We start from the raw sequence: 27,154 nt of genomic DNA, 5'->3' as shown, positions 1-27,154 counted from the left end.
TCTGAAGGAGAGGTGCATAGCTGGCGTGTGAGCTCTGAGCGTAACTTGATTTGCATCGGCAGCACAGGAGCGCTGTGCACACAGCGATGCTTGTTTTGGCAGCAGCACTCTGCCCGTGCAGTGAGTGCCCGGCGCCCTCCCCATCTCGAAATGCATGGAGTGGAGCAGGCAGTGCAGGCGGCTGCAGGGCAGTGCCCAGCGCTGAGGCGAGGGCTGCGGATGGCCATGCGGTGATGTTGATGTGGTGCTGCTGTACCTGCGTATGCTGTGAAAGGGACTTCTGTGAGCCCGTGAAGGTGAGAGGCTCGTGGAGCATCGCTAGGATGGCGTTAGTTATCTTACTTGGCTGTTTTATTTAGCTCTTCGGTAGAGCTTGACCTCATTTTGTAGCATTAGTCTTTGAAACGCTGCGTTTTCCTCTAGGCACTGCTGTTGAATTCTGTGGTTGTTTTTATATAGCTTTTCTTCAGAAGCTGGTAAGTATGAAAAAGGCTCCTGTCTGAGCAAGTGTTACAATCTATAAAGAAGATCAAACGTGTTGTTGGTTTTGGGGGTTCTCTTTTTTTGTTGTTGTTGTTTGTTTGTTTGTTTTTGCTGTTTTGGGGTTTGGTATGTATAATGTAATGAATGATGAAAGAAAAGGCTAGTAAATGCAGCCCAATGTCAGAGAGATGTCTGAACCGGTAGCTTTTTAAATGCGACGACTTGTTTTGCTGTTTTAAGTATGCAAAATGTATTTTCAGGAAGTAGTAAGCAAACTGCAGAATCATAATTTACTTCAGGTGAAAAAAAAACAAGTAAGAGCATATAGCTTCCCATGGAGTCGGTGACCTTCAGAAATGAGTAAGTAGTTTTCTTTGGTCTCAGTTAGCAACCTAGCTCGGCATTGCTGTTTCACAAGCCTGAGTTAACAGTAAGCTTTATTTCCCCCCACATTTATTCAATACTGTAGAGAGACCGTAAGGGCTTTGAGACTCTGATCTCCAATGCAAAATAGAAGATATTTCTTTTCAAGTTGTTGCAGTTAGCTCCCTTGTGCATTGTGACTCCAATGTTTAGAGAAAAAAGAAATACAGGATCCAGACATTTTGCCTTTGCTGTAGATCGACATGGGCCTAGAGTTTATCATCATCTGCAGTAGACCTGGTAGAGAAATTGCATAGTGTTACTGTTGTGTTTGAAGCATGTGTGTCTAATCACATTTATTTAATAGACTCATTATATTCCTCTGGGAAGATCTGGATCTCCTATACAAGATATTTACGTACTAAATTCATCAGTCTCTATAATAAAAGTGACACACAGGTGGCTCTTGGGAACAGCTCTGTTAAAAATGCAGAGTTGAAGTGGTTCAGACAACAGTGAAGACAGAACAGTAAGAAAGAAGGGTTTTTATTTGTATTCCACATTCTAGTTTGATAGATCTGTGTACTTTGCATCTTGGCGTGTGTAACATCAGGCTAATGCATCACCTCCTGAGAACTGAAGAAAGGAATAAAAAAATAGGCTACTGTATTCTTGCTCTCTAAATCAGATATGGGCAGTTTTGCTGTCAGCATAGTTTGTGGATCTTCTGACGTTGGGTTGTGGAGGTGCTGCTACAGCCAGTAGTGTGTGCTGTCAGCTCTAAGACTTGTTTCTAGATTGAGTTTGAGATGAGGAATCTTGGTTTTATGTGAATACTGAAAGCGGCATACTGACTTCAGTATTTAGTTAATACAGTATTTGGTATGGATTTCTAGACAACTACTGTGTTGCCTTATTTTCCTGGGTATTCATCATCCCCTCAGTGCAACAGTCTCTTTGTTGTCTCGTTGTTTGCCATTTTCTTTCAGATTTCCGCAGGCATGTGCCACGGGTGCACAGCCAGTCTTTTCCTTGTGCTGTACTGACTGCCCTTGTGACTTTGAACAGTCTCATGGGTTTAGCTGGTGCTAATGTAGGAGTGCCCTGCAGCACTTAGAACTAAACAGCAAGCTACATTTGAGCAGGGAAGAAATGTTTGAGGCCAACTCTATTGCACAGCTCTCTAGCAAATGTAATATTTGCTTTAGTGCTATCTGTATGGTACATTAGAAAGGCTTTAAATAAGGGAACAGTATGTCAAGAAATTGTATATAAGAATGACAAAGAAATGCATACACAGGAAAAACAAATCTTGATGTTGTAAAATGTTTATCTTTTAGTATAAGCTGTTAATAGGTTCAACTTTGAAACATTGCTTCCAGGATGGACTTTGGTTACAGTCACACTCTGTGTTGTACTTGCAGAAAATATCACAATTGAAAAATAAATAAAAAGAATTGAAGTGTAGAAGCATGGTTGTGCTCAGGAACGTGAGCTATTTAAACTAAACACTTAGCAATGACTTGCATACTAACTTTCAAAAGAAGAATCTCCTGAGAAGGGGGAAATCCTTGTTCTCTCATGTGTGGTCATTCTGCACAGAGTGATCACAGAGATGTGTGTTCTCCCAGATTCCAGACCTGTTTTGCTCAGTTGCTTTACAAGCCAAATTTAACTTGCAATCTGAAAATTAAACTCTTTTCTTTACTAATGAATATGTAAGATGCAATGATAATCTGCATTTATAAAATAGCAGCTTGAAGCATGAGGAAAATAAACTGTACTCTCTGGAAAGTATTAACAATAGTTTTGTCTGTAAGTTAATGAGATGTGATTTGAACATACTGGGGAAACTAGAATGAATTTTAAAAGGAAAAAAAAAAGCTCCAAACAAATAAGCAAAAAGGTCATTTTACATAGTTATTTTCTGATGAAATCTTGTGTAAACTTGTTTCCAAATCTGCCCTCTCCTCTCAATCCCTATTCTTAACTTTTGTTCAGCTTTACCTCATTTCCTATCCTTATTATTGTAACTTCTGGCCTGATTGGCAGGCCCCTCTTGATTAAAAATCTGCAGCTGCTAAAATAAACATCCATGAATATTATTTTGGCCATATTTTTACTGTCATCCTCTTTCGCCTCAAAAATCAGGTTCCTGCAAGCCCTTGTGTATTATTCAGTTCCTTCCTATTTTTCTATTCCTATTGTTTTATTCATTCTCTTGGACTCGTCTTATCCATAATGTCATCATCGCTGTCCTGTTTATTCAACTAGCACTTCTGATTTACTTCTTGACTTCTCTGTAGCTTTGGAAAGACATTACTGAATTGGACCACCAAGCATTACTCTCTTGCATTCAAAAATGTCTTTGCTCAAAATTTTTAAAGTTCAAGGTCAAGAAGGTAAGGACTTTGATATCAACTGGATTTTAAGAAGAACTGAAGAAGCCATAGATGTTATCTCCGGAGTCATGTTACTCTGTTGTCACGTTCCCTTCTGTCTTTAGGGTGCAAATGCTCAAGGGCAGAGTTGGTGCCTGGTGCTGTGTCTTCATCCTCTCTGTGTAATGCCCCCCTTGCTTCTTTCCACCACTCCCGCCAGGTCAGCAGTCAGGGTTTTGTGCGTGTTACCTCAGCTGGGAGAGGTGCAGGTCAATTTTGTAGCATTAGGTACCTCATAACCAGTGAGTAAGTGATAGTGTTTGCTTCCTGAGAGGCCTGGGGCAGCCAGATCCAAAAAGTGGAATGACATAGGGCCTGCCCAGCTCTGCTGCACTGGAAATGCAATGCAGGGAACACCCATGCGCAGGGATTGTATTGTCCCGGTACAGATTTTCCCACAGCTTCACTGTGGAATGAGTTAAGCTACTTGTGATCGGTGCCCCACGCAATTCTTTCTCGTAGAGCAAGTCAGATGTCCTGTGGTAGCAGCGATCTTCCACAGTTCCCCCTGACCCCACCAGCTGGTGAGCTGAAATGTTAGTCTCTTTGGGGGATTTCTGCAGTCAACAGAGATGAGGAGAATACAGCTGCTTGCTTTATAGCCAAACTCTGTGACTCGAAACAGCATATGAAGTCGTATCTCCATTTCACATTGAATTAAGTGACAAGGCCATAGGAGAGTCACACTGCAGCTGTCTTTTCCAGATACACTTAAGATGAGTAAGAGACACTTGTGGAAGAGTGTTTGTATGCATACCTCAGGCCATAGCTTGATGTAAGTTTCTTGCAGCGATAGCACCGACTTAGGCAATCCCTGGTCATGTCTTCCTTCTAGCGGTGGTCCTGCAGACTTGCTGATAGAGTTTGTGGAGCCTTGCGGTGAGCCAGGCGTGGGAGCTTACTGAGAGCAAAACACCTCCTAGGTCCTTCTGGCTGGGTTAGGCCTAGTGCAGGTCAGACACCAGTCTGGCTCACCACTCAGCCCCTCAAGTTGTTGTTCTTCCCATCCCCTGCTCGTGCCAGCACAAAGTTAGGCAAGGAACTGCTTACCTTGGCACTGTCACCAAAGAAAGGGAACACTAAATCACATGGAGGTCTCTCGAAATTGTTGTAAAATGTTGTTTTCTTGAGGCTGGTGTCTAACCCTTCTGTCCCTGGTTAGGTATCTGCTGTCTCTTCCCCTTTCTAGAGGACACACTGGGCACGCAGGAATGCTGAGAACCACATGCGTTCCTCTGGGTTGGCAGATGTAACATGTGAGTGCAAATGTTTTACTAATCATCACTCGTCATTGTTTGACTGCTATGAGTAAGGTATAAGGCCATTTCCTTTTGGTGTTACCAGTGTTGGTTCCTTGCTCTAGTTGTTATCTTAGGCAGACAAAGGGATTGTATGGGAATTTTTATTGTACTTTTTCAGAGTCATTTTCCATTTTTGTTTTCTCATGGCATTTTTTATTGTTGTTGTAACTAGGCCAGTCTTCCCACCGTTTTGAGGGTTAATTGCCCACAGGCAAAGATTGTTTATCTCTTCTAGAAATCCTAACTATAATCTAACCAATGAACTGTAGTATGAAAAACACACAGACTTCTTCGAGCTGTCCATCTGTTCATATGCTTTCCTTAGCCAGTTTTGATTTTGATTTTGGTTTTGGAGTGTAATAAGGACTGCTCAAAACAGTTGCTGGCAATGACCAGCAGTTCCTGTGGGTAAGTAGATGGAGGCCTCTTAAAATACGAAGTTGCTACAGTTTCTGAAGATTGAATCAGTCTATAAATTTTTGCAGAATAACTGCACCGTGTGTCATGAGGAATCATGCTGGACCTGTTCTGCTTTGTTTTCCTTTTGTATTCATGTTGGTAGTAAAGCCAAGGCAGGTGTTAAGTAGTGCAGGAGCATGTATGTGCACTGGGCACTTGCTAGGGAAGGTGGAAGGTATAACTCACTCTTCTGTGCATTCACACATGAGGGAACTGTTGTGTTTCTAGGGGTGGTTCAGTACAGCACTATTTGGATCTTCTGCCTGTATTTAGTCTAGAGGTGAAAGAACAAAAATCTTCTCCCTTACATCTGCTGTTCCATCTGGATCAAGAGGCATCCTGGACACAGGATTTGCAATGATACAAACATGCAATTTGCAACAAATAGTGAACCAGAGAGTTGATAGTATCAAACATGTGGCAGTATTGCAGTAGACAGAGTAAAAAGGCTGCAGGCCCAAGTTTTTTGTCTATATAAACATACCCACAAGTGTACTATATGGTTGTGCCATCTACATCCTGGGAGATATTCAAAAGCTGTCTGGACGCGGTGCTGGGAAGCCTGCTTTGGGTGGTCCAGTTTGAGCAGGGAGCTTGAATAAGAAGACCTCCCGAGGCCCCTCCAACCTCGGCCAGTCTGTGGTTTTGTAACATCCAATCAGAAGCAAAGCATTAGAAAAAAGCTGTCTCAACCATAGGTCATAAATTACTTATTACAATACCAAAGTAGGTCAGACAGAGTAATTTCTAGTAATTTTTTCTCTAATTCAGGACCCACAATAGATTTTACAATATGGTTTGTCTTTACTGGATCCAGTAGGGGCATCATACACTGTCTACTCACCTGACAGTAGAGCTGATGCCGCCTTGACTCAAACATTATTTAAAGAATTGTGCTACAGGTGTTATGTAGGAGGGTGATATCTGGCTGTTGACTGCAAATTACACTTAACTGAATATGTTGAAGGTACCTCATAGTAATTCACGATGTTTAAATGCTTCTTCACTGTACCTCACAGTGATTCTATGCATGGCTTTATAAAAGTGTACATTTAGATGATTTAATGCAGTTATATAATTGTTTGGGGCCTAATGGAGGTCACTTTTCACAATGTACAAATACTGACGTGTAGGGAAATGAGGGAAAACACAGGGCCAAATGAGAAATTACAGTGTCATTATCATAAACTGAGGTTAACGCCTCTATCCTATTATCAAGAGCTGTGGTTTTTCTACAGCCATAGTTTGCCAGACTGTCAGTTTCATACCTCTTAAAAACACATCTCGCCTTGAAGTGCAGGACTCCTGGAACTGATGTGAATTTGGGGTATATTACTACTTTGGTGGAAACTGCAGCAGCATCCAAAAGATTGATTCTACTTCATGTGACGTGTGGTTTATTGAACAGAAGATGTTTGTCTTCTACTGTTTGTCACCCCTGTGTTAAAGCAATAAAAGCTATTCTCCTTAAGCCACCTTTGACTCCTCAAAATAGGAGATGTTGCCAAAGACATGCTGGGATGGAAACAAGAAAGATAAAACTAAATTTGAGAATCATTTATTTTAAGTAATCTCAAGCCCCTTTCATGCAGATACCTTCCTGCTCACAGAATTTCTTGACTCTGAAGCGACTTGATCCTGAACATTATCAAGATACAGTTTTTCTAAATCTTATGCATAGTGCAGTTTGCCATCTGTTTATTTTTAGAAAGGAAAATATTATACAGTATCCCACATTGACATATACAGGAATAAGCCCGTTGGAAATGTGAGAATTTACTAAGGTCCATTCACCATGTTTTAGAGCAAAGTAGGAAGTAAAAGGAACTCCTTTTCCCTGGCATTTGGTTTCCAGCAGCAGCACACCATGGACAACTGTAGTGCAGAACAGAGTACAGCAGTACCTGTGGAACACTGCACATGTACCTCTGACCCAGCTGGTCCAAATGTACAAGAAAACATCCTCCCTGAGTAACAAATGATAATTCTCCCCTGTTAATATGGGACCACAGCCAAAGTGGCTGCCATGGGATCACAGACTTGTGACTTTCTGAAAAACTTGTGTATTAAAAAAATGGGAGTTCCTACCTCTTGTGTCTTTTGGTGTGGCTGAAAATCAGTCATAAGTGCTTCTTGTTTATAACCTTACTTTAATGTTACTTTAAAATGATGAGGAAATGGCTTACCCAGTTGGACATCAGCTGTGAGATCAGTTTCACTGTTTTGGATCTGGTATTGAATTATTTTTAGAACTGTATCTTGGCATTTCTGTGAGTAGTTCTGCCAGGCTTACAAGAATGGTATTGCAAAATATCTGTTCCCTCTGATGAAGTGTTTTTAAAAATTCATTACAGCTAGCAACAAAAAAGTGAAGTCTGGTGGTATAAAACCTCTCTTAGGGACATCTAAGATAATTCTTTGCAAAACATGACTGTATGTTTGAATAGGAAACTGGATCAGTTCTAACACTCGAGTATCCAGTTCCAAAATCCACTATTTTTTGTGTTTGTTGCTGTTCTCCAGAGGTCTCAAGAGCTTTTATTTTTCACTGTTTTGTTTATCTGCATTAGTTTGTGTGTATTCTTTTTCCCCCCAAAGCTCACTTTTTTGGCACTGAGAATTGCACATAAAGGTGCCTTAATATAATCTTTCAGGTTGGTGTTCAGAGCCACTGCAGATCACGGTAGGAAGTAAATAATTCTATATCCAGCTGAAAGTATAAGGAGACTTGAGAGGCATCAAAAGGAATTACCTATTTCAAACATTTCATAGTTTTAATAAGTATAGAGCGTGTTTGGGGGTTCAAAGAACAAGCAATCTGGATCTCACTCGGCATCTCAGTTCAAAGGTGCAACTCCACGCAACCCTCCTGTCACCCCGAGGCCCTGGCCACGTAGGGTCTTGCAGGAGGCTGGGCTCCATGTGCTCTCTGCAGCCAGATCTCAGCCTCCCACTGGGACGGGGCCAAGCTGAGGCTGGAGGGGTCGTAGTGCAGGCACATGCCTGTACGGTGTGGTAAATCCGCAGACACAGTCAAACATGAAAGACATTCTTTCTTTTTCTCCCCTCTAATTTTTATTCCCATAAGGTGTTAATTACAGGTCATATTTACTAATGAGCTAACTGTCTTGCATCCATCACTGGAGTCTGCAGTTCTCCATGCTTCTTCATGCCCACGGCAGGCGACCATCTGTCCACCTGACATGGAGTGGTTCACCCGAGTCATCCCCTCCTGTCTACTGCGTCCCAGGGAGCAGCCAGTTTCTGTCTGCACCTACAGCACACCCATCTTTGTCAGCCCTGCGCTGACGAGTCTATTAATGAGGAGTGTTTCCAAACAGGAAATCTAAAACTTACTACTTTCTGTGAGTCTCCTAAATTCTTCTGATGATATCACTATACTGCCTTCAGTACAGTGGGGTGGAAAAAAAACTGAATTTTTTAGTGATTAGTTTTCTATACCACTGAGAGTGCTCAGTCACTGGGAAATATGACTAATCCAGACACCCAAGAAATCTCTCGGTTTCCTTCCAGGGCTGCTCATTTCTGTTGTTGTTCTCAGTTCACCTTTCTCACCTTGCCCTATATATTTTTATTCCAAGTAACATGATGCTTCGCAGTTACATTTTTAAAGCTCCAAATACGGAAGGAAACGGGAGCGGAGCAATCTCCTTAAAGTAGGCTTGTTCTGAATTCTGCTGCTATTTGCTTAAGCCAGCTGCCCTGCTTGTTTTAAAACAAGGTGAGAAAAAAAAACACAACAACAGACTTTGTAAATTTACTGAAGTAGTTTCTGTAGAAGTGTGAAACACCTTAAAATGAACACACTTAATCTTCAGTAAAGCCAAAAGAGGCAGAATCATAGGTTCTGTATGGACTGTCTATTGCAAAACAGATAGAAAAGCTTTTACAGAAGGGAAGGCACGATAGTTTCAAAAGTGCTAGGAATTTGATAAGATCTTGAGGGGGAGCAAGAAGGAAAGTCCTCATGTGACTTAATTTGATTGATGGCATAATGCCAAAGCAGTTTTCGGTTACCTCCTGGTTGGGTGGTCATGCAGATCCACTCAGTTTGGACTGACTCAATATACTGCAAAATTGTATTGCAAGGGAGATTTTCAAACTGAATTGTAATGCCTATTTTTATACAAACATTGACCATTAAAATACTTCATTTACCAGCATCTTTTCAGGACAGATTGCCAGTCATCTTAAATCAATAATATGTCACCAGCATTTCCCGGTGTTCTGAGGGGCCCGGTTTGTGCTGTCTTCCCTTTCTAAAGCACTGTCGATACAGTGAAGGTACTTATCTCTGTTCTGGTCCAGAATAGCACTTTGTACAGTCATTTGCTTTTTAATTGGAAGAAACCCTTTGTATCAGTCCAGAGTAATGTCCACACAAATGGTAATTCTGAAATAATTAACCCAAGATGGTTTACTCTACTGCAGCTATTCCGGATTATTTTCTGTCATGGGTATAGGAAAATAACCTGAGAATATACGCTGAAGTAACCGACTTTAAAAGGGGGAAGGAGAAACTTTCTGTGGAATTGTTCCTCTCACAAAACTCTTGTCTGAGAGAAGAGTGTACTGGTAGTTTAATTTATAATTACCCACACATGCTATTTAGACCCAAATTGCAGCGAATTAAGTCAATAGAAACTCGTTATTGCAAAGTAATGTTGAAGTCCCATTTAGTTCTACAACACTGAAATGTGCCAGTTTCAGCTTGCAGCACATCTGTGCTGTGGGTGAGCTCGTAGCCCGGTGTGGTTCTGGGACACTCGATCAGACCCACTCGCATCCACCTTTACTACTGCCAGGTTCAAAAGTATTTAGTTATGAAACATTGAGTTATCTCAAGTTACTTTCTGGGGAAAAAAAAAAAAAAAGCATCAAGTTTGTGGTTTGTTCTTTTTTTATATCTGCCATTTATACTAATATTTAATTCTTGAGTAGATACAGATCTTTACAAATGGGTTGGTAGGGTTGTTTGTTTGTTTGTTGCTTTTTTATTATTTTTTTGAGAAGCCAGCTTGTTTTTGTAAGGCAATTTAGAGGAATAATAAGATTGTGTTGGTGTACGGAATAGAAAAGAGTCTACACTGTGCTGCTTTGCAGATTATGTCAAGTTGGAAAAGCAGTAAATCAAGCTGTGTGCTGATGATCGTAAAGGATCTGTTGAGAAGGAGCTAAGCACTTATGCCTCAGGGAATTGGTGACCACCACTGTCTAGGTCAGGCGTGCCTGGTGTGCACAGGATCTTTGTTTACTTCTAGACTATATGAAGAAACTGGATCAGTGATAATCCTATGAAAATATGAATGAAATTGCAAATTCCAAGAAGGTATCTTACCAGTCATGTCCCTACATCTCGGAGACAGAATACTCTCTGTACAGTACTAACGTCATGTATTGTTAGTCCCACTGATTTAATAGAAGTCTTCTGCACTAGTCTTCCACTAATCTATCTCGAGATCATGGGTTTCTACAAATAAACCTGTTAGAGAGTGGTTGATATTTCTGCAGTCACTACAGATTGAAAGCTGATATTCTGTGGTTTCCAGTACCCGACCTCCCCTAGAAAATAAATCAGCTGAGTGTTCCATACAGCTAATTGTCTTTCCTTTCAATGTGATAGCAGAGAGCCTCCATGCGAAGCTGCTGGGAAAGACTGGCTGAGCCCGCTCAGCACCAGCGAAGTTGCTGCAGCACAAGCAGCGCTGCCCCTCTACTGCAGGGAACTGGCTTTGTTATGGTGAATCACAAATATAAATTATTGAAACCAGAGGGGTACAATTAACGCTAATATTTTGTTGTTGTTTTGTAAGTATGTATTCACAAGACAGATGTGGAAATGCATTCTGCATTTGGTGGGTAAGCCATGAATTGAATGGTAGTTGTTTAAGTAATCAGCAATGCCGTCCATTGTTTAAATCAAGCTGCTGGTTCCAAGGAGAAAAAGAAATGTGTACCATTAAATCGTTTGCTGAATGTGTAGAGCGTGAATCACAGCCTGTTTATCCAGCGTGTTACAGAGCTGTTTGCTGTGTCTGTAAAAGCCAAAATGTTTATTTTGTTTTGCATGGCTTAAAACTAATTAAAACGGTGGTGGTGGTGGTTTTTCTTTCTTCTTTTTTTTTCTCTCCGTGTGAATAGAGGTGGTTCTAAGCATCATTTTTAGACTTTACCTTTCAAAGTATTACTAAGCTACCGTCAGCACGACAGTAGCATGGATGAGAAGGTGACAGCGGCGCGGTCTGGATAGGCAAGTGGCCAGGTTTCCAGCCGACCACGTCCAAAGGATAAACAGGGCGAGGAAGAGGAGCGCTCCCCGCCAGCTGCAGGGCGAGGCCTCGCCTCCGGCGCTGAGGGGCGCGGGCGGCTCCGGCCGGGGCCCTGCAGAAGCCCCGCACCCGCCGCAGCACGGGGCCGGGGCCCGGGGGCCTCGTCCCGGCGCGGGGCGGGCGCTGCGCCTCAGCCGGGCGGGGCCGGGCCGGGCCGGGCCGGGCCAGGTGGGGCGCGGCGCGGGGCCATGCGGGCGCCCGGCGGGAGCCATGCACTGGGAGCGGGCGCTGCTGCTCCGCCGGGACAAGGTACCGGGGGCGCGGGGCTCGGCGGGGGCGGGCCGGGGAGCGGAAGGTGCCGCGGGACGGCTTGCTTCTTCAGGCCGGAGGAGAAGACTCGGGCGCCTGTTCTGGTCGCTTCGCGTGCCTCCTTCGCGGTGAAGCGGCGCGTAACGTCTTCGTCGCGAGTTTTCCTTCCACTCGGAGGCACCTACTCGCGCCGTGTATCGCTAGCAGCATGAGCTACAGGCCTGGGAACGTGAAGCAGGGCATGTTTTCAGAGGTCTGAAGGTCTGTTTATTTCTGCTCCGAGCACTGAGCTTAGTAGATCTTTTGTTTCACCACGTCTCGTTATTTCCTTGCTTTCATATAAATGAACGAAGTGCTGAGAATAATTTGGGTTTTCTATTTACTTGATGTATATGGCTTTTGCTCTTTCACACTCACCTTCTCTACCTTTTTATTCTGATGCCGATGGAGCTACTGGCCACATATCAAAACTTCCCAGAAGTCAGCCCGCCAAAGCTGGGTTCTCTGTCTTGCTTTGTGCTTGACTTTTTGATTGTTCAAGGCCATCAAGTATTTGGGAGTTTGCTTTCCTTTTCCTCTGCTTTTACTACCTGCCCGTAAAACACATCATGCTCAATTTTTACGTGTAGAGATTTAGAGTTTATTGATACTATACCCTGGCCAGCTGAAAAAAGGTGCATTTTTGTAGAATTACATTCACGTGTCAAGATGGTTGGTACAAAAAAGGACAGGTTTCTGTATTAGTAAAACTGGTCTTTAGTGTTTATATTTATTTCTTTCCTCATCTAGATCGAGCGATTGGAAGTCAGCAGCCTAGCGCAGACCTCTAGTGCAGTGGCCTCGAGCACTGATGGCAGCATCAATGCAGACTCTGTTGATGGGACCCCAGATCCTCAGCGTACAAAAGTGGCTATCACACACCTGCAACAGAAGATACTGAAGTTGACTGAGCAGATCAAAATCGAACAAACAGCCCGTGATGACAATGTGGCAGAGTACCTGAAACTAGCCAACAACGCAGACAAGCAGCAGAGCGCCCGTATTAAGCAAGTGTTTGAGAAGAAAAATCAGAAGTCCGCCCAGACGATCTTGCAGCTGCAGAAGAAACTAGAGCATTACCATCGAAAGCTACGAGAAATTGAACAGAATGGGATGCCGCGGCAGCCAAAGGATGTCTTCAGGGATATGCATCAGGGATTGAAAGATGTTGGAGCTAAAGTCACTGGCTTCAGTGAGGGAGTAGTAGATAGTGTTAAAGGTGGGCTTTCCAGTTTCTCCCAAGCCACACATTCAGCAGCAGGAGCTGTGGTTTCCAAACCCCGTGAGATTGCCTCCCTCATAAGGAACAAGTTTGGGAGCGCAGACAATATTGCTAATCTGAAAGACTCTTTAGAAGAAGGCCAGGAAGATGGGACAGGAGGCAAGGCTCTAGGTGTTATCCAGAACTTTCAGTCAAGCCCAAAATATGGCAGTGAGGAGGATTGCTCCAGTGCCACGTCAGGCTCAGTGGGAGCCAACAGCACAACAGGGGGCCCTGTGGGAGCTTCCAGCTCCAAAACAAACACTCTGGATATGCAGAGCTCAGGGTTTGATGCAATACTACATGAGATTCAAGAAATTCGAGAGACACAGGCAAGACTGGAAGAATCATTTGAGGACCTTAAGGTTCGCTATCAGAGGGATTACTCACTAATAATGCAGACTTTGCAGGAGGAGCGGTACAGGTAAGTACTTTTTTATTAGTTTTTCTATTAAATATGGTGAGTTGCAGAGCATGAGAGTCCTGGATAGTAGTACTCAGCAGCTTGGTTCAAGTAGGAAGCTCTGGAGTCATCTTAGGATTTTGCCCTACAAACATCGTGCTTTGTAAATATGATCCTGCTGCTCATTTCCTTCTCTCTACAAGAAAGACACAGAAAAAAAAAGAAGGCCATTTCATAATTTTTTTTTGAGATAAAAAGTCAAGTCAAAGAAGTTTAGAAAGGTGTCCCCAGAAAATAGGAGTACATTGATGCAGTTACTGTTACCCAGGAAGTGCTTTACCCAGGAAAAAGCCCACAAAGGTCTGGGGCAAGGCAGGGTTCAGGAGGGTACAAGTGGGCAGTATCCTGACCCTGCCTCCTCCATTGCTCAGATCCACATCTACCAGACAAAGAAATAACCAGCATTCTTAAGGCTCTCCAAAAAGACACACTCTTGCTCATACACCAAAACTAGGATTTACGTTCCCTTCCCTTCTCTTCTGAGCTCTGCCCCACAGTGGCAGAGTTCAAAGAAATATTAAATGTTAACTAATGGCAGAGGTAATGTGCTGTTACTTCTGTTCTTTTTGCAGAGGTAATGTGGCTCTGGAAGTGGGTAACCCGGTGTTTTGATCAGTCTTCCCCTTGCTGGAAGGGATGGGAAGGTGGTGGGGCTGCTGCAGTACTACCAATTCCTGGCTCTGGATGTGACAAGGGGCAGCCTAGCAGTATGGCAGCCACCACCTCTGGCCACCTCAGTTCCTGAGGGGAACGATTTCCCTTCTCCTCCCATGCTGGCAGTGAGAGCTCTCAGCAGGCTGCCCCCGTGCTGCCCTGCAGATTGTGCTGCATCCCCATCGCATGCTGGGAGCAGGGGCTGCTCCCCAGCCTCCTGTTGGGGTGGGTAGGAGGAGTCTGGCCTTCTGCCAGCCCTTCAGGACCTAAATTCAGTATGGTTCTCCAACTGCACTTTCAGAACTTTAGATAAAAAATTCAAGGTGCCCAAATCCTCATTCTGATGGAGCACAGCAGGCCTTTGTAAGGAGCTCGTTTGTGGCCTTCACCAGTTAGACCAGGCTGTGAAGCACAAACTGAGGCTCAGTGCAGCTGCTGGGTGTGGGGACAGGCTTTCTGAAGTACCCTGTGCCATTTGTTGTGTTGGTTTGCACGGTGCTACATCGTCACCCTACAGCTTTTCAGACATGCTGGTGCCAGATCACTGGAAAAACATTTGAAAAGGCTTAGCCTGCTAGGATCTTGTAGTGACAGCAGGCTTTCTGTGTGTTTTGCAAAGCTTGGCTAGACAAAGCCAGACCAACATCACTTTCTAATCCCACGTTGCAACCATCAGCGATTTACTGAAACCGGAGCCTAACAGAGCAACTTTGGTTCCTAATACTTCATTGTCATGAAGTCACGCTGTGAAGCGATGTAGAGTTTGATCTTCTGCGCCCCAGAAGAGAGGGGTCCTGTTGTCTGGTGCTGTGTAGGTTGTTGTTTCACACATACAGCAGTAGCCATTCATAGTGGAACGCTATATGCAAGCACAGTCCAACTAAACGAGTGGCTTGAAATTAAAACAAAAGACCTTGGTTGGGAACTGATGTCTCTTGTCAGCTAAACTGACTAGTTATTCCCTGAAACCATTTAGCAAGCTTCACATAGGTCCTTCTACGAGTCCAGTATGAAGCACTACCTTGAAGGTGAGCCCATAGCCTAACCAAGACAGCCTGGAGTGAAAAGCTTCCAGGAGAGTATGTATTTAGCTTATAAAGGCATAAAATGATAGTGATTTAGACTTGCCATTTGGAAAGCTGATGCAAATTAATTGAAGGTGTGACCTTTAAAAAGGACCAGTTGAACCACACTAAGTGCTCTTGTCTCTACAAGCTTTCAGAGATGAGCAGGTAACTGCACGATCCACAAGGAGCTCACGGATTAATCACATTGAGAAAAATACCTTATGTACAAATCTAGGTTCTTGTTGGATAGCTTCCATATTCTAAAATATCATGAAGATAAAAGACAGCATTCCCCTGAGAAATGGAAGGCTATGCGGTATGCATGAGGTCTGGGAGGACAGTGCTGCCTCGTCTGAGGAGGCCAGCCCCTGTTCCTCTGGCCAGTAACTCTTCTTCTTCATCTCTCTTCAGAAAAAAAAAATGGGAAAGAGAAATGGAGGTCATGGTTTGAGGCTGGGGATTCAAATTAATCATAACTGGTTTTAGAAGCTATAAATACCTCACAACTCTGCTCTGTTTCTGGGAAGTGTTCAAAAACAAGCACTGAGTCCAGTTAAGGTTTAAAAAAAAATATTTTAGAGAAGCCTTTGCTTATAGGGCTGCACTGAGTATTTGTATTGTACCTGGAAGCTGGAAGAAAGCAAGTGCTGTACCATTTCTCACCCAGTCTTGATCCATTTCCTCTTTTGTAGGTTTCTGCTTTTTTTGCGGGTTCTAGTCTTTTTTCCTTGCGCGTTCATTTAGCTTCTGTTTATCACCCATGGCTTGCCTCGCAGGTTTTCCTTGACCTACTCCATCTCCTCCCTCTCTTTCCCCGCTTCAAGACCTTGCTGTCAGTTGGCACGGCTCTCTTCGTTAGCCGGCCCCAGGGCAGGGCCTTGCTGGTGCAGTCACCCCAGTTCTGCGCTGCGGGGCGCGGGGGCGCGCAGCCCGGCCCTGCCCTGCCCGCCCATTGGCAGGGCGCGCTGGCCCCACAGCACCGCGCCACTCGTCCGGGGCTGAATCATCGAGGAAGGAAGATCCTGGCCCGCTCCTTTGCAGCCACTGTGTTGCCTCTGCGCTGGGAACGAGCCCTGGGACGGCCTGTTGCTTATCGTGGCAGTAGAAGGGTGGCAGTTGTTTACTGATACGAGCAGGGACTTTCTGTGCTGTTGAGACCAAAATAAAGTTCCTGCTGAGTATTTTCATCTTTCTTGTCCCTTTAGGAACCTGTTTGTACACAGTGAAATCCATGAGCTCACACATTTGGAGTGTGGCCAGTCTGAGTGTTTGGGTTTCTGCCCAACCCAGCATCCTTGGAAAGTGCATTTAAATCTCTCACATTCCTGTCAGAGAAATCTGTCAGCCAAAATGATGGAAGCTTGTGCTTTCATTTTTGTTACAGTCTGATCGCTGGGCTTCAGTCTGTTCTCATTTATTTTCAAATAGATCAGATGTGCTAAACTTTTGAGGTCTAGAATGGTTGAACAGTAAGCCAGGGCAGCAAAAGCTGCGTGTTCAGTGTAGAAGGACCCTCACCCAGGTGCAGAAGCACTGAAACATTCCTGCAGAGCTGTTTTCTCTCACCAGGAGAGGCTTTGGAGCTGAAAGCACGGCATAAATACTGGCACAGAGTATTTATTTGGAGCAAGCTCTGTCCCTTGTGTATCCTTTAGGTAGAAGACATGGAGTATATTGCAAATAGATACTGCTTCTAGCTATTATTCTGCTATTGATAGCAGTGTGTTCAGTAGCATAAAAAATGTATTTGGATGACAAATAAAGGCTAGAGGAGATTCTGTATAACGTAGCCACCGAAAAAAGGTTTTAAGGGATGTTTGAGGAGAGATGTATTAAACTCAGTTCACTGTGTGCTGTACAGATCTTTTACCATAAGTTCAGTCAGTTTCTTTACTTGCCAGAGCACTTGCTGAGTACAGATAAAATGTCTTCATCATCATGTATCTCCCATAAATATGCTGTATTAGCTGTGTATTTTGCAACTGTTACCTGAAAATGCCTAAACGTGCTTAAAAAATGAAATTGCAATAATTGTTTTCCACAGTCATTTTCAAGTCAGTTTTCTGATTTCCAAAGAGTGAGCCTCAGAAAATGCGTGGAAATCTGACATGACTTTTCTAAACAAAGTATTTCCGTATCCCATACTTTAGCCAAACACCCCAACAGTATACTGGATGTCTTCCATATGGGCATCTCTGATAATGAAATATGTATGATGATTATCACTCATCTATTACATAGGAAAGTTTCTGTGTTATAGCTTGTTAATCTGTGCTGTAGTAATTTTAAGGGGAAATTTCACATTTTAGGTGGTGATAAAATAATTCTTACATTCTAAAGAGAAATTTCAGTACCTGGAATGGAATGGGATTTGATCAGCAGAGGCACTGCTATTTGCACAGGCAAGTTTAGAGTCTGTTGCAAAGATGCTGACACTTGCACATTGGAAAGGGATGTATGAGTGTAGTCTTAACCCTTTTGGCAGGCGTCTTGTCCCTTTTGTTTTTGTAATGCCTCTAAACTAAATCTGAACCATCCTTCAACAGAAAACCCTGGCTTCTGGCCCTGTAAGTCATGTGATCCCCTTTTAGCTTTTCAGATTTGAACACCAATATAAAACTGTGGAAAAAAGTCATTTTCTAAATTGTAGATAATGGGACTAGGAGTGAAAAGGAGATGAACAGAGGACATATAATTTCAAAAATAAGTCATTTTATTATTATTATTATTTTTAATAACCCAATTCCAGCAGTTGTCTACAAAAAAAAAAAGGCGTGTGATTGTTGTGTGCAAACCGTAAAAGCTCTTGAGTCGAGCAGGTGGGACTCCTTGGAAAACTAAGTTTGGTTCTGGAACAAGACAGTAGTCCACCTGTCTGGGCAGGGAGGACTGGAGCCAGCCTTTTAGCTAATCATGTTAGCAAAATCATGTGTTGATAATCATGTTATCCATATAGTTAAGAATTTTGCTTGAACTCTTAACTATATGGATTTGAAGGTTTTCCTTATGTTTCCTGTAGTTTGAGGTAGTTTTGAAGTTCTTGAAATAAAATTGTTTCTTGTTAAAGAACAGGATATAAGCTGCCTGGCAACAGCTGTTTTGTGAAGGGTGTTTATGTGGGAGAAGGTTAAAAAACATAATCATGGTATTTTCAGGTATACTTAAGCTCCTTTTTGTGTAATAAACTCAATGGAGAATTTTGAATTACATTAACAAGCTGAATAGATTTCAAGTAATTTATGCTGCCTTTGGGACTTAGAGTGAATTTAGTTACGATTTCTCAGTTGTTGGCAAGTTTTGTTTTGTTTTGTGTTCTTTTTAAACTGGGTGGGAACAAATGGCAATATTAATTATCCAGGCTCCTTCTTCATTAGCCAGTCTTCACATGGCTGTTCTCATGTCTGCAGCTTGTAGTTCCTGGGAAACCAGTTCTTGCATGTCCTGCCTTGGTTGCACAGAGACTCTGGCACCATCCTGGGCTGAGCCGTGTCAGCAGGTGGTTGTCTGAGTCTCGCTGCTGGTTGACCACATGTATTTCATTGTTGGAAATTGTCGCGCTACACCTGACTCCTCCTTTTTAGATTAAAGGAATATTACATTGGGAATGTGAATGAAAATTCTCTTTAGACTTCTCAGTTAAAAACAAAACCCCAAGAACATTGTCAAAAACTAGTTTATGCCTGCAGATTCTGAATATTTAGTTCATGAAGCACCAGAAATCTTGGAATTAAAAAAAAAAAAAAAAAAAAAGGATTTTTGTTTCAGTTTCAGAACTTGTAATTGAATTCTTGTTTGTAGATAAATATTGATTATTCATTTTATGCATGTAGATATGTGTATAAATTAAATTCAGATAGGGTCAGAGGGGAACTGAAATTAAAACAAGAAATTATCTACGTTGAACTCCTTACAAATTTCTCAATTACTAGTATCAAGGGTCAGGTGATAATAGCTGTACTGTAAAGTTGTTCCATGCTGTTACAATGAGTAGACAGTCAGTGGAAATGAGCATAGGAGAAGTCTGATGGCCACAACAGTTGTACCCATACCTTAGTTGCTGTCAGAGCTATCACTAACAGTGGACAAATAATGAGAAATTAGTGGGGAGCATGGTGGAAGAGGCTGGTATGGATGGTACTTAGCTGGGCGTTCCTGACCCTTGAGCTAGTGGCCTAAGCTCTCTGAGCATGTTTGCCTTTTGAAAGAAAGACAAACACTTGCCTGATTCTTAAAGGGTATTGAAACATGAGTTGCTTGCAAAGCACATGAAATTTCAAAAATTAAGTGCTACATACAGACATGAAGTATCCCTAATGTATTTTGAAAGTGCTAAAATAACATGGTACTATCACCGAAGTCAGTTTAAAACTTTCTCAGAATTGTCATTACTAATTTTTTTGTTCAACCCTCTGCCTCCAAACTGCTCTTGGTCCATTCACTGTAGCAAACTGAAAAATAAGCCTGCAGGTTAGTGATTCATGTTCCCTTCTTATAAATAATACAATGATCTTTGCTAGTTAAGCTGAATCATTCAATGGAGATAAAGAAAAAAATAAATCAGACATCTCTATGACATCTCTCACATGGAAAGACTAGACAAGGCCATCACGTTCTCCGAGGCATCAGTCACATGTTATTTCATTGTAATTTTTGCGCAATTACTGTTCCACGTATAGATGAAAATGCTTAAGAGTTTACGGTATTAGAAGGGAACTTAGTCTGGTTAAAACAGAAGTTTGGGGAATAAATATTCTAATTCTGTCCTTGATTTCTTCCATCACTTGACTGTTGTCATTGGACCTTTCTGCTTGTTTTTCCCCAGGCTTAAAGTAGGCTTAATGTTATCTTACCTGCTAGAAAGAATTTCCTTAATTCCCAGTGAGAAGGCCTTATATTGTTTGCAAAGCAGACTTCCATAGCAATTGAGGTAGCCACACTAGAATCATAGAATGAGAAAATATCCTTAGTTGGAAAGGACCCACAAGGATCACCGAGTCCAACTCCTGGCTCTGCACAAGACCACCCAAAAATCAGATCATGTGTCTGAGAGTGTTGTCCAAATGCTCCTTGATCTCCAGCAGGCTCGGTGCTGTGACCACTGCCCTGGGCAGCCTGTCCCAGTGCCCGACCACCTCTGGGTGCAGAACCTTTCCCTAACCCCAGCCTGACCCTCCCCTGCCCCAGATCCACGCCGTTCCCTCGGGTCCTGTCGCTGTCCCCAGAGAGCAGAGCTCAGCGCCTACCCCTCCGCTCCCTGTGAGGGAGCTGCAGGCTGCCATGAGGCCTCCTCCCGGGGTCCTCTTCTCCACACTCAACAACAAGGGACCTCAGCTGCTCCTCATACGTTTTTCCCACTAGACCCTTCGCCAGTTTTGTTGCCCTGGTTTTCAATAAAAAGTCTGTGGTGTTCATTGCTCAATTGTTATTGTGTAATTGTGCCTTCCTCTTCTCATTAAAGCTACTGTACCGTGTGTCTGATTTCTAGATGTGAAAGACTCGAAGAGCAGCTAAACGACCTGACTGAGCTCCACCAGAATGAGATCCTGAATCTAAAACAGGAGCTGGCCAGCATGGAGGAGAAAATTGCCTACCAGTCTTATGAGCGAGCCCGGGACATCCAGGTGGGTGGCAGAAACAGGGGCACTCAAGTCCAGTCTTCCACCTGCCCTTTCAGTAACTGCTTTGCTTTTGAAATACTTCTTTGATTTAATACTTGTTTTTAATTGCTGTAGATTTATTCCCAAACTGCATATTAAAAATAACTGAAGAAGGCAGGATCACCTTAGCAGGCTTGGCTTTTGTCACACTTCTGGGTCCAGCTGCGAGTTGTGTTGAGTTGATGTGCATTCAGGCTTCTTGTTGTTTGAGGAGGCTGATCAGTTTTACCCATTACTTTCAGGTAACATAACTAAAGAGAAGCGTCATGCTTCATTGACAGACATTATGCAGTGGCAGAGAAATGTAACAGGTGACAATGACCTTTAAGTTAAGCTTAAAATAAATCAGTGTTTGTGGACAGTGGTGCCATGGCCTCTCTCAGTAAACAGCAGCCTCTCTGAAGAATGTTGCAATATTCAGGTTTCATTCTCCTTTCTCATTTAACACAGCAGGAAGAAGTAAGGTTGGAAACTTAAAATGAAGTGGGGGGTTCTCAATAGCTTTTTTAATCTTCATTTATGATTCAGCACTTCCGGTGTAAACTTGCAAATCGGTTTAGAGTGTTCCTCAGCATTGCTGAGGAAAAGGTAAGCATTAAGTTTTCTTGCATGAAAGAACAGCTATGGGCATCGGCTGATGTTGCAGAGGAACACTTGACACAGCTAGGTCTGTAGGCAGAACATCCTGGTTCCTATTTGAACATCAGTCTGAGGGACACTGCTGCTCTCTGCAGACTTTTGGTTGTTACCCAACGTTGGACTTTAGGTCATGAGAAAAGCAGTTCAGAGGGAAGATTAATGGCAAAACTGTAATTTTCTGTCTCCAAGAGCAGAAATGTGCCATTGCAAATTGCCCTAAAACCCCTCCTGCTTGTCAGTAGCCCACCTGCTGCATGTTGGCCCACTTGCCAAGGCTTGCTGCACTGTGGAGGAGACCTTCCTCCCATGACACCAGCTGTGCAATCCCAGCCCTGGCACTCCTCAGACCTTTCCCTGAGCTCATTCAGCTTGCTAACCAAGCAGAATGGGGCTGAGCCTCTTTGATTAGTTACTTTGTTGACTCCAGTTTTATGCCAGATTGAGCAGAGAACTGATTGGGCTCACAGAGGGATCAGACCAGCACAAGCCAGGGAAAAGAAACTGATGGAAATGAGAGGCTCTGGTAAGCAAACAGAGTGGAAGAGGAGGAGACGCGGGCTGGACACAGCGCCTTTGTGCCCTCAGTGTCTCTTGAAACCAAAGCTGAGGTGAGCAGCCCACTGGGTAGCCCCTGCTTTCCAGACAGATGAAGGTTGTCTGGTTGCAGAGGGCTATTGGTGTCCTCCTCCGTCTGTGTCCGACCACAAGACAGGAGGGATGATGAGCTCTCAGGTGACCTTTATACCACCTACAGGGACAGACAGCTGACGTTGCAGAGTGGCAGCTGAAATGCATGTTTCAACAAAGGCTGGCTTCTGCTCAAGCTGTCACCTTTCTGTGTCAAGCCTCAGTCATGTAAATGAGATCACATGTTTTGTTACAAACTGTAGTACCTAGTTAATGAGGGACTCCTCAATCACGTGAAATGGCACAGCCTCTTCTACTCCTGCTGCAGGATACGAAATCAATGTAGTGACTCACATCCTGCAGAAGAGTGCATGAGGAAGCTGGCTCTGGTCTGGTCTAGTCAGTAAGATGAGTGCCGTGGACCACCACGGGGGTGGGCTTGTAGGGTGCTGGCAACCGAGCAGTGTGTTCTTGCCGACAGGAGGCACTGGAAGCGTGCCAGACCCGCATCTCCAAGATGGAACTGCAGCAGCAGCAGCAGCAGGTGGTGCAGCTGGAGGGTCTGGAGAATGCCACAGCCAGGAACCTGCTGGGGAAGTTCATCAACATCCTCCTGGCTGTCATGGCAGTCCTCCTTGTCTTCGTCTCCACTGTGGCCAACTGTGTCGTGCCCCTCATGAAAACTCGCAATAGGACGTTCAGCACTTTATTCATAGTGGTTTTCATTGCCTTTTTGTGGAAGCACTGGGATGCCATCTCTGGCTACTTGGAACGGTTCTTGTCTCCCCCCAGATGATGGCATGAGGAATTGGCTGCGTCGCTCCCCTCCCATCACGCTCAGTGAGCAAGCGTGGCAAAGATTAGTCAGCAACTACTCCGCTGAAGTTTTAAAGTGTCCGAGTGAATTTGTTTACATTTAGAATAACGTTTTTTCTCTGCAAGATGCATTGCAATAGTATTTTTTAGATTTTATTCAAGAACTCTTTTTTGGCGAGAATCCTGGATAATTTTTATGTAGCATGGTTCTCTTTGGATGCAAATCTTAAGATTCTTCAAAGTGTACAAAAGAAATAAATAAAACACAGAAATTTGGAGCATACCAATGGGCAATTTAAATTGTGGCTTGAACTACTGTACTAAACCTGTCAGGAAGAGGAGAATGTGTTTAACTTAAGATGAGCAAAGCTAAATGTAGTGCACAACCTTGAGGGATGGTACCACAGCAAACCTGTAACACTAAACTTTTACTGTGAAGTCTGCTCACATTCCATGTCCAAATGTATGGGTTCAGAGTGGTTTCTTTCCTTAACAAGAGAAAATACAACGCATGGATCTCTTTCCCAACTCAGCATCTGGGTTTGCCATTTGTGCTAACCTGGCTTAGAGAAACTTTCTGTAAGGCTGATCAACTTTGCCAAGTATATGAAGTGGAAGCATCATGCCATACACAGTAACTGCACAGTTGTGCTACAGTATTTGAAGTAGTCCTTGAAATACTTATCTTTAAGCAGAAGCCCTTGGTCGCACTTTTAAGGTTTTTTTTATATATGTATATTCACAGATTTAAAAAAAATCCAAACAGCATACTTGAAGAGTGTAATACTCAAACTCTCAGTGCTTCCTTATTGTTTCTAATATAGGATTTTTTATTATAATTATTATTATTATTATTGGGGGTTTTTTTTGGAAGGGGTTGGGAGGGTCATTACTTTTTTTTTTTCCTTTTAAATAAAGAAGTGATGTTTTTAAATGAAGAAATGCGTGAATAATTGTGAGCCGTCTTGTCCTGAAACAGTTTTGAGGAGGGCAGAAAGTAGTTTCTAGTGCCAGCCTGTCTGGAACACAGTGATGTTCATATGCCATTTACCTGTCCTCCTGTGCATACAGATGCAGCATCATGAAAAACATCTATCTTCTCCACATTGTTGTCATGCAGGGTTTTGTTTGTTTGTTTGTTTTGATTTTTGTTTTTGTTTCCAAATGTGAAAGAGAATATGTTTGTATTCCTCATGTTATCATCTCTCATTCCTGACCTCAGGATAAGAATAAGGAATTTCTTTTCATCCCTTCCTAGGGAACAGATGGATTCTTTTAAGGAAAGAAATACTGATTCAACAGTCCACTTAAAGGAATGATTGTCTTGGAAATCACTCTGGCTTAATTTTCAGATAAACTCCTAAAAATTGAAACCAAAGTTTTCCTCCTGTCAGGCTCTGATAAGATCACTTGTTTGTGCTTGTAGCAATCTCCTTTGTAGATTGTATCAGTGCAGTGTGCCATAGACAGCACCCTCTTCTTTAGCTGCAAGGGCAAGTACTTGGTATAGGTACCTTTTCAAAGCTCTAAAGGAAATGTCATTTTCAACTGTAGCTGTCAAGTCCCGGCAGCATGCTTTGCTGATTGTTGGTACAGGCAGTCAGGCTTCACATCCAGGGAATCTGGATTCACTATATATATATATTTTTTTTTTTTTAATTGGTGCCCCTTTCCACCGTAACAACATCAAGATTCAAATTCCATCTCTGTGAAATCCAAAAGGACTCCAGGACTCTCTTTCAACACCATTTATGGTGTTTAGTTAGATCTTGCTGGTTTTCTTCCCTCTAGGCTTAAATTCTGTCTAGGAACCAAATGTTGCCCCTGTGACCTAAACCAGTTGAGATCATACATATACATACATGGAACATGTACATTATATATATGTATATGTATGTGTGTGTGTATATATAAATATAACACTTTATGCTCTGATGCAAATTCTGAACTTCAAGAAATTCCCCCAAAATAGGTTAACAGCCTTGAGGGTATTCTGACTGCTGGCAGAGGCAAGCCCTCCACTGTTCAACCATTCTTCTTCCTTCAAAGATTCTGTGTATTCTTTCCATGGTCACAGTAAACTCAGGTACACCCCCCCAGGGATTCCAGCACATCTGCCTTTGTCACCATATGCACAAATCTGCTCTTGTCCTTCTTAAAACGCAAATTGCCAATTGCAACTTAGTTAAGCCAAAAATAATCATTCTTTCCGCAGTTGCAGACAGAGCAAAGGTTGCATAAACATTCCCTATCTGGACCATGCTTCTATCTCAAGTGAAATTCCATTCTGTTTACCACCTTTCTCTGGCTGATTCAAATTACGTGGATAATTGTCTTCTTCCCATTACGTACATTTTGTCAGAACCAAAGGTGTGGATAACATAAGAAATAAATTGGTACGTAGTTGAAAAGTTTTGTTGCCTTTATTTCTGATACCTAGCTTTTGCACCTGTCTTTTTCTCAGTTTTGATCACACTAAATAGTTCACGGTAGTTTTTTATGCGGTCAAAGTAGGAGGGAGTTGAAAGCCAGTGGATCTGGACACTTAGTGCCACTCATCTGTAGTATTCGAAGGAAGTGTTTGTCCTTCTTTATATCCAAATTTCATTTAATGTCTCAACTGTGTCATTTTCAGAAAATGCCATTTGATAATTTGCCAGAAGGTGCAGGCTTAATAGAAACTTATCACCTCAAAACTGTTCGGTGAAGGCCATGTATATATGGTTCTGGACAATGTCTGTTTGTCTCTTTCTCTCTCGACAGTTTCTTCCATTCCAGAAAGTTGTCTGCAGTAATGCCATATATGATGCTGCATCCACTTTTCATATCCTAACAGAACTGCCATGTGTTTTGCCTTTTGCATTAGTAGAATGTTTTGGGGTTTTCCTCCCTCTTCAATTCAAAGGTCTGTGATGATTTCTGATAGCTTAACAATGATTATATTGTTGGAAATGTGATTCTAGCTTTAAAGCTCCCTTTCCTTGTAAGTGGTTTTGTTTGCTTTCTTGATGAAGCATTCCTGGATGACATGTAGAAGACAGTTTCCACCATGGATGCGAGTGTGCATGTGTGAGTACCTTTTATTAGCCTTCCTTATGGATGTAAACTTTTTAGTGACCATCTCTGAGTAGCAGAATGTTTCCCAAAACATTTCATATTCAGAGTTGAAACAATTCTGAAATTGCTTAGATATGTTTAGCACATATCAACTTGGCATATAAAAAGGGAAGAATATAATGGACTGTGTTAGTTAAAAAAGCAACAGCTCCTCAGTGAAATTCTGTGGTTCAAATGAAGTTCATCTGTTTTCCCCCATTTGCTTTCTCTATGTAAAAATGAAAAAAAAACTGATGCAAAAAAATAACGTTTTTAATTTTATGAAGTTCTCTTTCCTCTCAGCCTCATTAGTTTAGTTTAATGATTCTGAGCATGCTCACAGCAATTATTTCATTGGTTTATTCCAGTCCTGTGAATTTTTAAGGTCTGATCAGATGAAATGTTGAGTTCTGTACATGTTGCACTGGGACAGAAAAGCACTGTCTTTCAGCTTTGAAAAATATGCATTTTTTAAATTAAACAAAAAGGCAGCATTGTAACAAAAGAAGCCAAGCTACAAAGGGGTTCGAGATTGGGTAGTTTTACCAGTTAAGTGAATTCTGAATGTGGCTAAAGAGTTAAAAACCCCGTGTGTCTGTGTTGTGTATGCCAGGTGGTATAGTAGTAGGCAATTGACTTAGCTGTAAGTGTGTTTTAAAAGTGTAAAAAATAAACAGAAAAACTCACTTGCACGGATTGAAAAGTACAGAAATGACACTTGTGAACGTAACACTGTAGTTTATAGATCTTAAGCTGCTAATTGTTGAGAGAGATTTACATTTGTCTTGTCTCATTGTTGCAGATTTATCTGCAACACTTTTACTGTATATAAAAAAATTTAAATAAAGACCTCAGCTATTAACACTGGCCTAATTTGCATGTTTCCATGGGTGCTGAGGGAGGGGATCAAGAAAAAAAGAGGGAGGGTGTGAAAAGTGTGCTGAGCCCTTCCCTGAGAGCTGCAAATTTGAGCAAGTTCTCCATAAATCCTATTATCAAACTTCATCCCATGTTCAGCCATACACCACCTGGCCATGGTGAGAATAAATTGGCTGTTTTGTGCAGAGGAGGAGGAGCATCACTGCATTATTCTTCATCCATTTTGTTCCAGTCCCCTGATACTCCCACAGCCTGGGACAGCCCCTGGACAGGGGTCACTGCTGTTCCCCACAGGTATCTGACCAGTTTG

General features: G+C 42.6%; 1 protein-coding gene and 1 long non-coding RNA gene across 17 annotated transcripts in view; one reads left to right on the top strand and one right to left on the bottom strand.

The window, feature by feature from the left end:
• The window catches only part of TMCC1 (transmembrane and coiled-coil domain family 1), a 95,609-nt gene extending 68,785 nt beyond the window's left edge, over positions 1-26,824 (top strand). For 14 of the 16 annotated variants that reach the window (XM_040568339.1, XM_040568342.1, XM_040568343.1 and 11 more), the window contains 3 exons: positions 12,436-13,370; positions 20,616-20,751; positions 22,535-26,824. In XM_040568339.1, coding sequence (XP_040424273.1) covers positions 12,436-13,370; positions 20,616-20,751; positions 22,535-22,849 — 1,386 coding nt within the window. In that variant the 3' untranslated portion in view covers positions 22,850-26,824. Of the gene's footprint in view, positions 1-174; positions 297-11,571; positions 11,647-12,435; positions 13,371-20,615; positions 20,752-22,534 lie in introns of those variants that run through there. The other 2 variants (XM_040568346.1, XM_040568348.1) reach the window with 2 other exon arrangements.
• LOC121075286 lies at positions 13,407-19,443 on the bottom strand. The gene is made up of 2 exons (XR_005822850.1): positions 15,754-19,443; positions 13,407-13,545 (listed from the first exon to the last, which is right to left on the bottom strand). It is a non-coding gene; the product is annotated as an uncharacterized LOC121075286 (long non-coding RNA).
• Positions 26,825-27,154: the final 330 nt, after the last annotated feature.

The sequence above is a fragment of the Cygnus olor genome, chromosome 10, assembly GCF_009769625.2.
Source record: "Cygnus olor isolate bCygOlo1 chromosome 10, bCygOlo1.pri.v2, whole genome shotgun sequence".
Taxonomy (NCBI): Eukaryota; Metazoa; Chordata; class Aves; order Anseriformes; family Anatidae; genus Cygnus; species Cygnus olor.
Note: the sequence above shows the minus strand (reverse complement) of the source record. Positions and strands in the feature narration are given on the sequence as shown.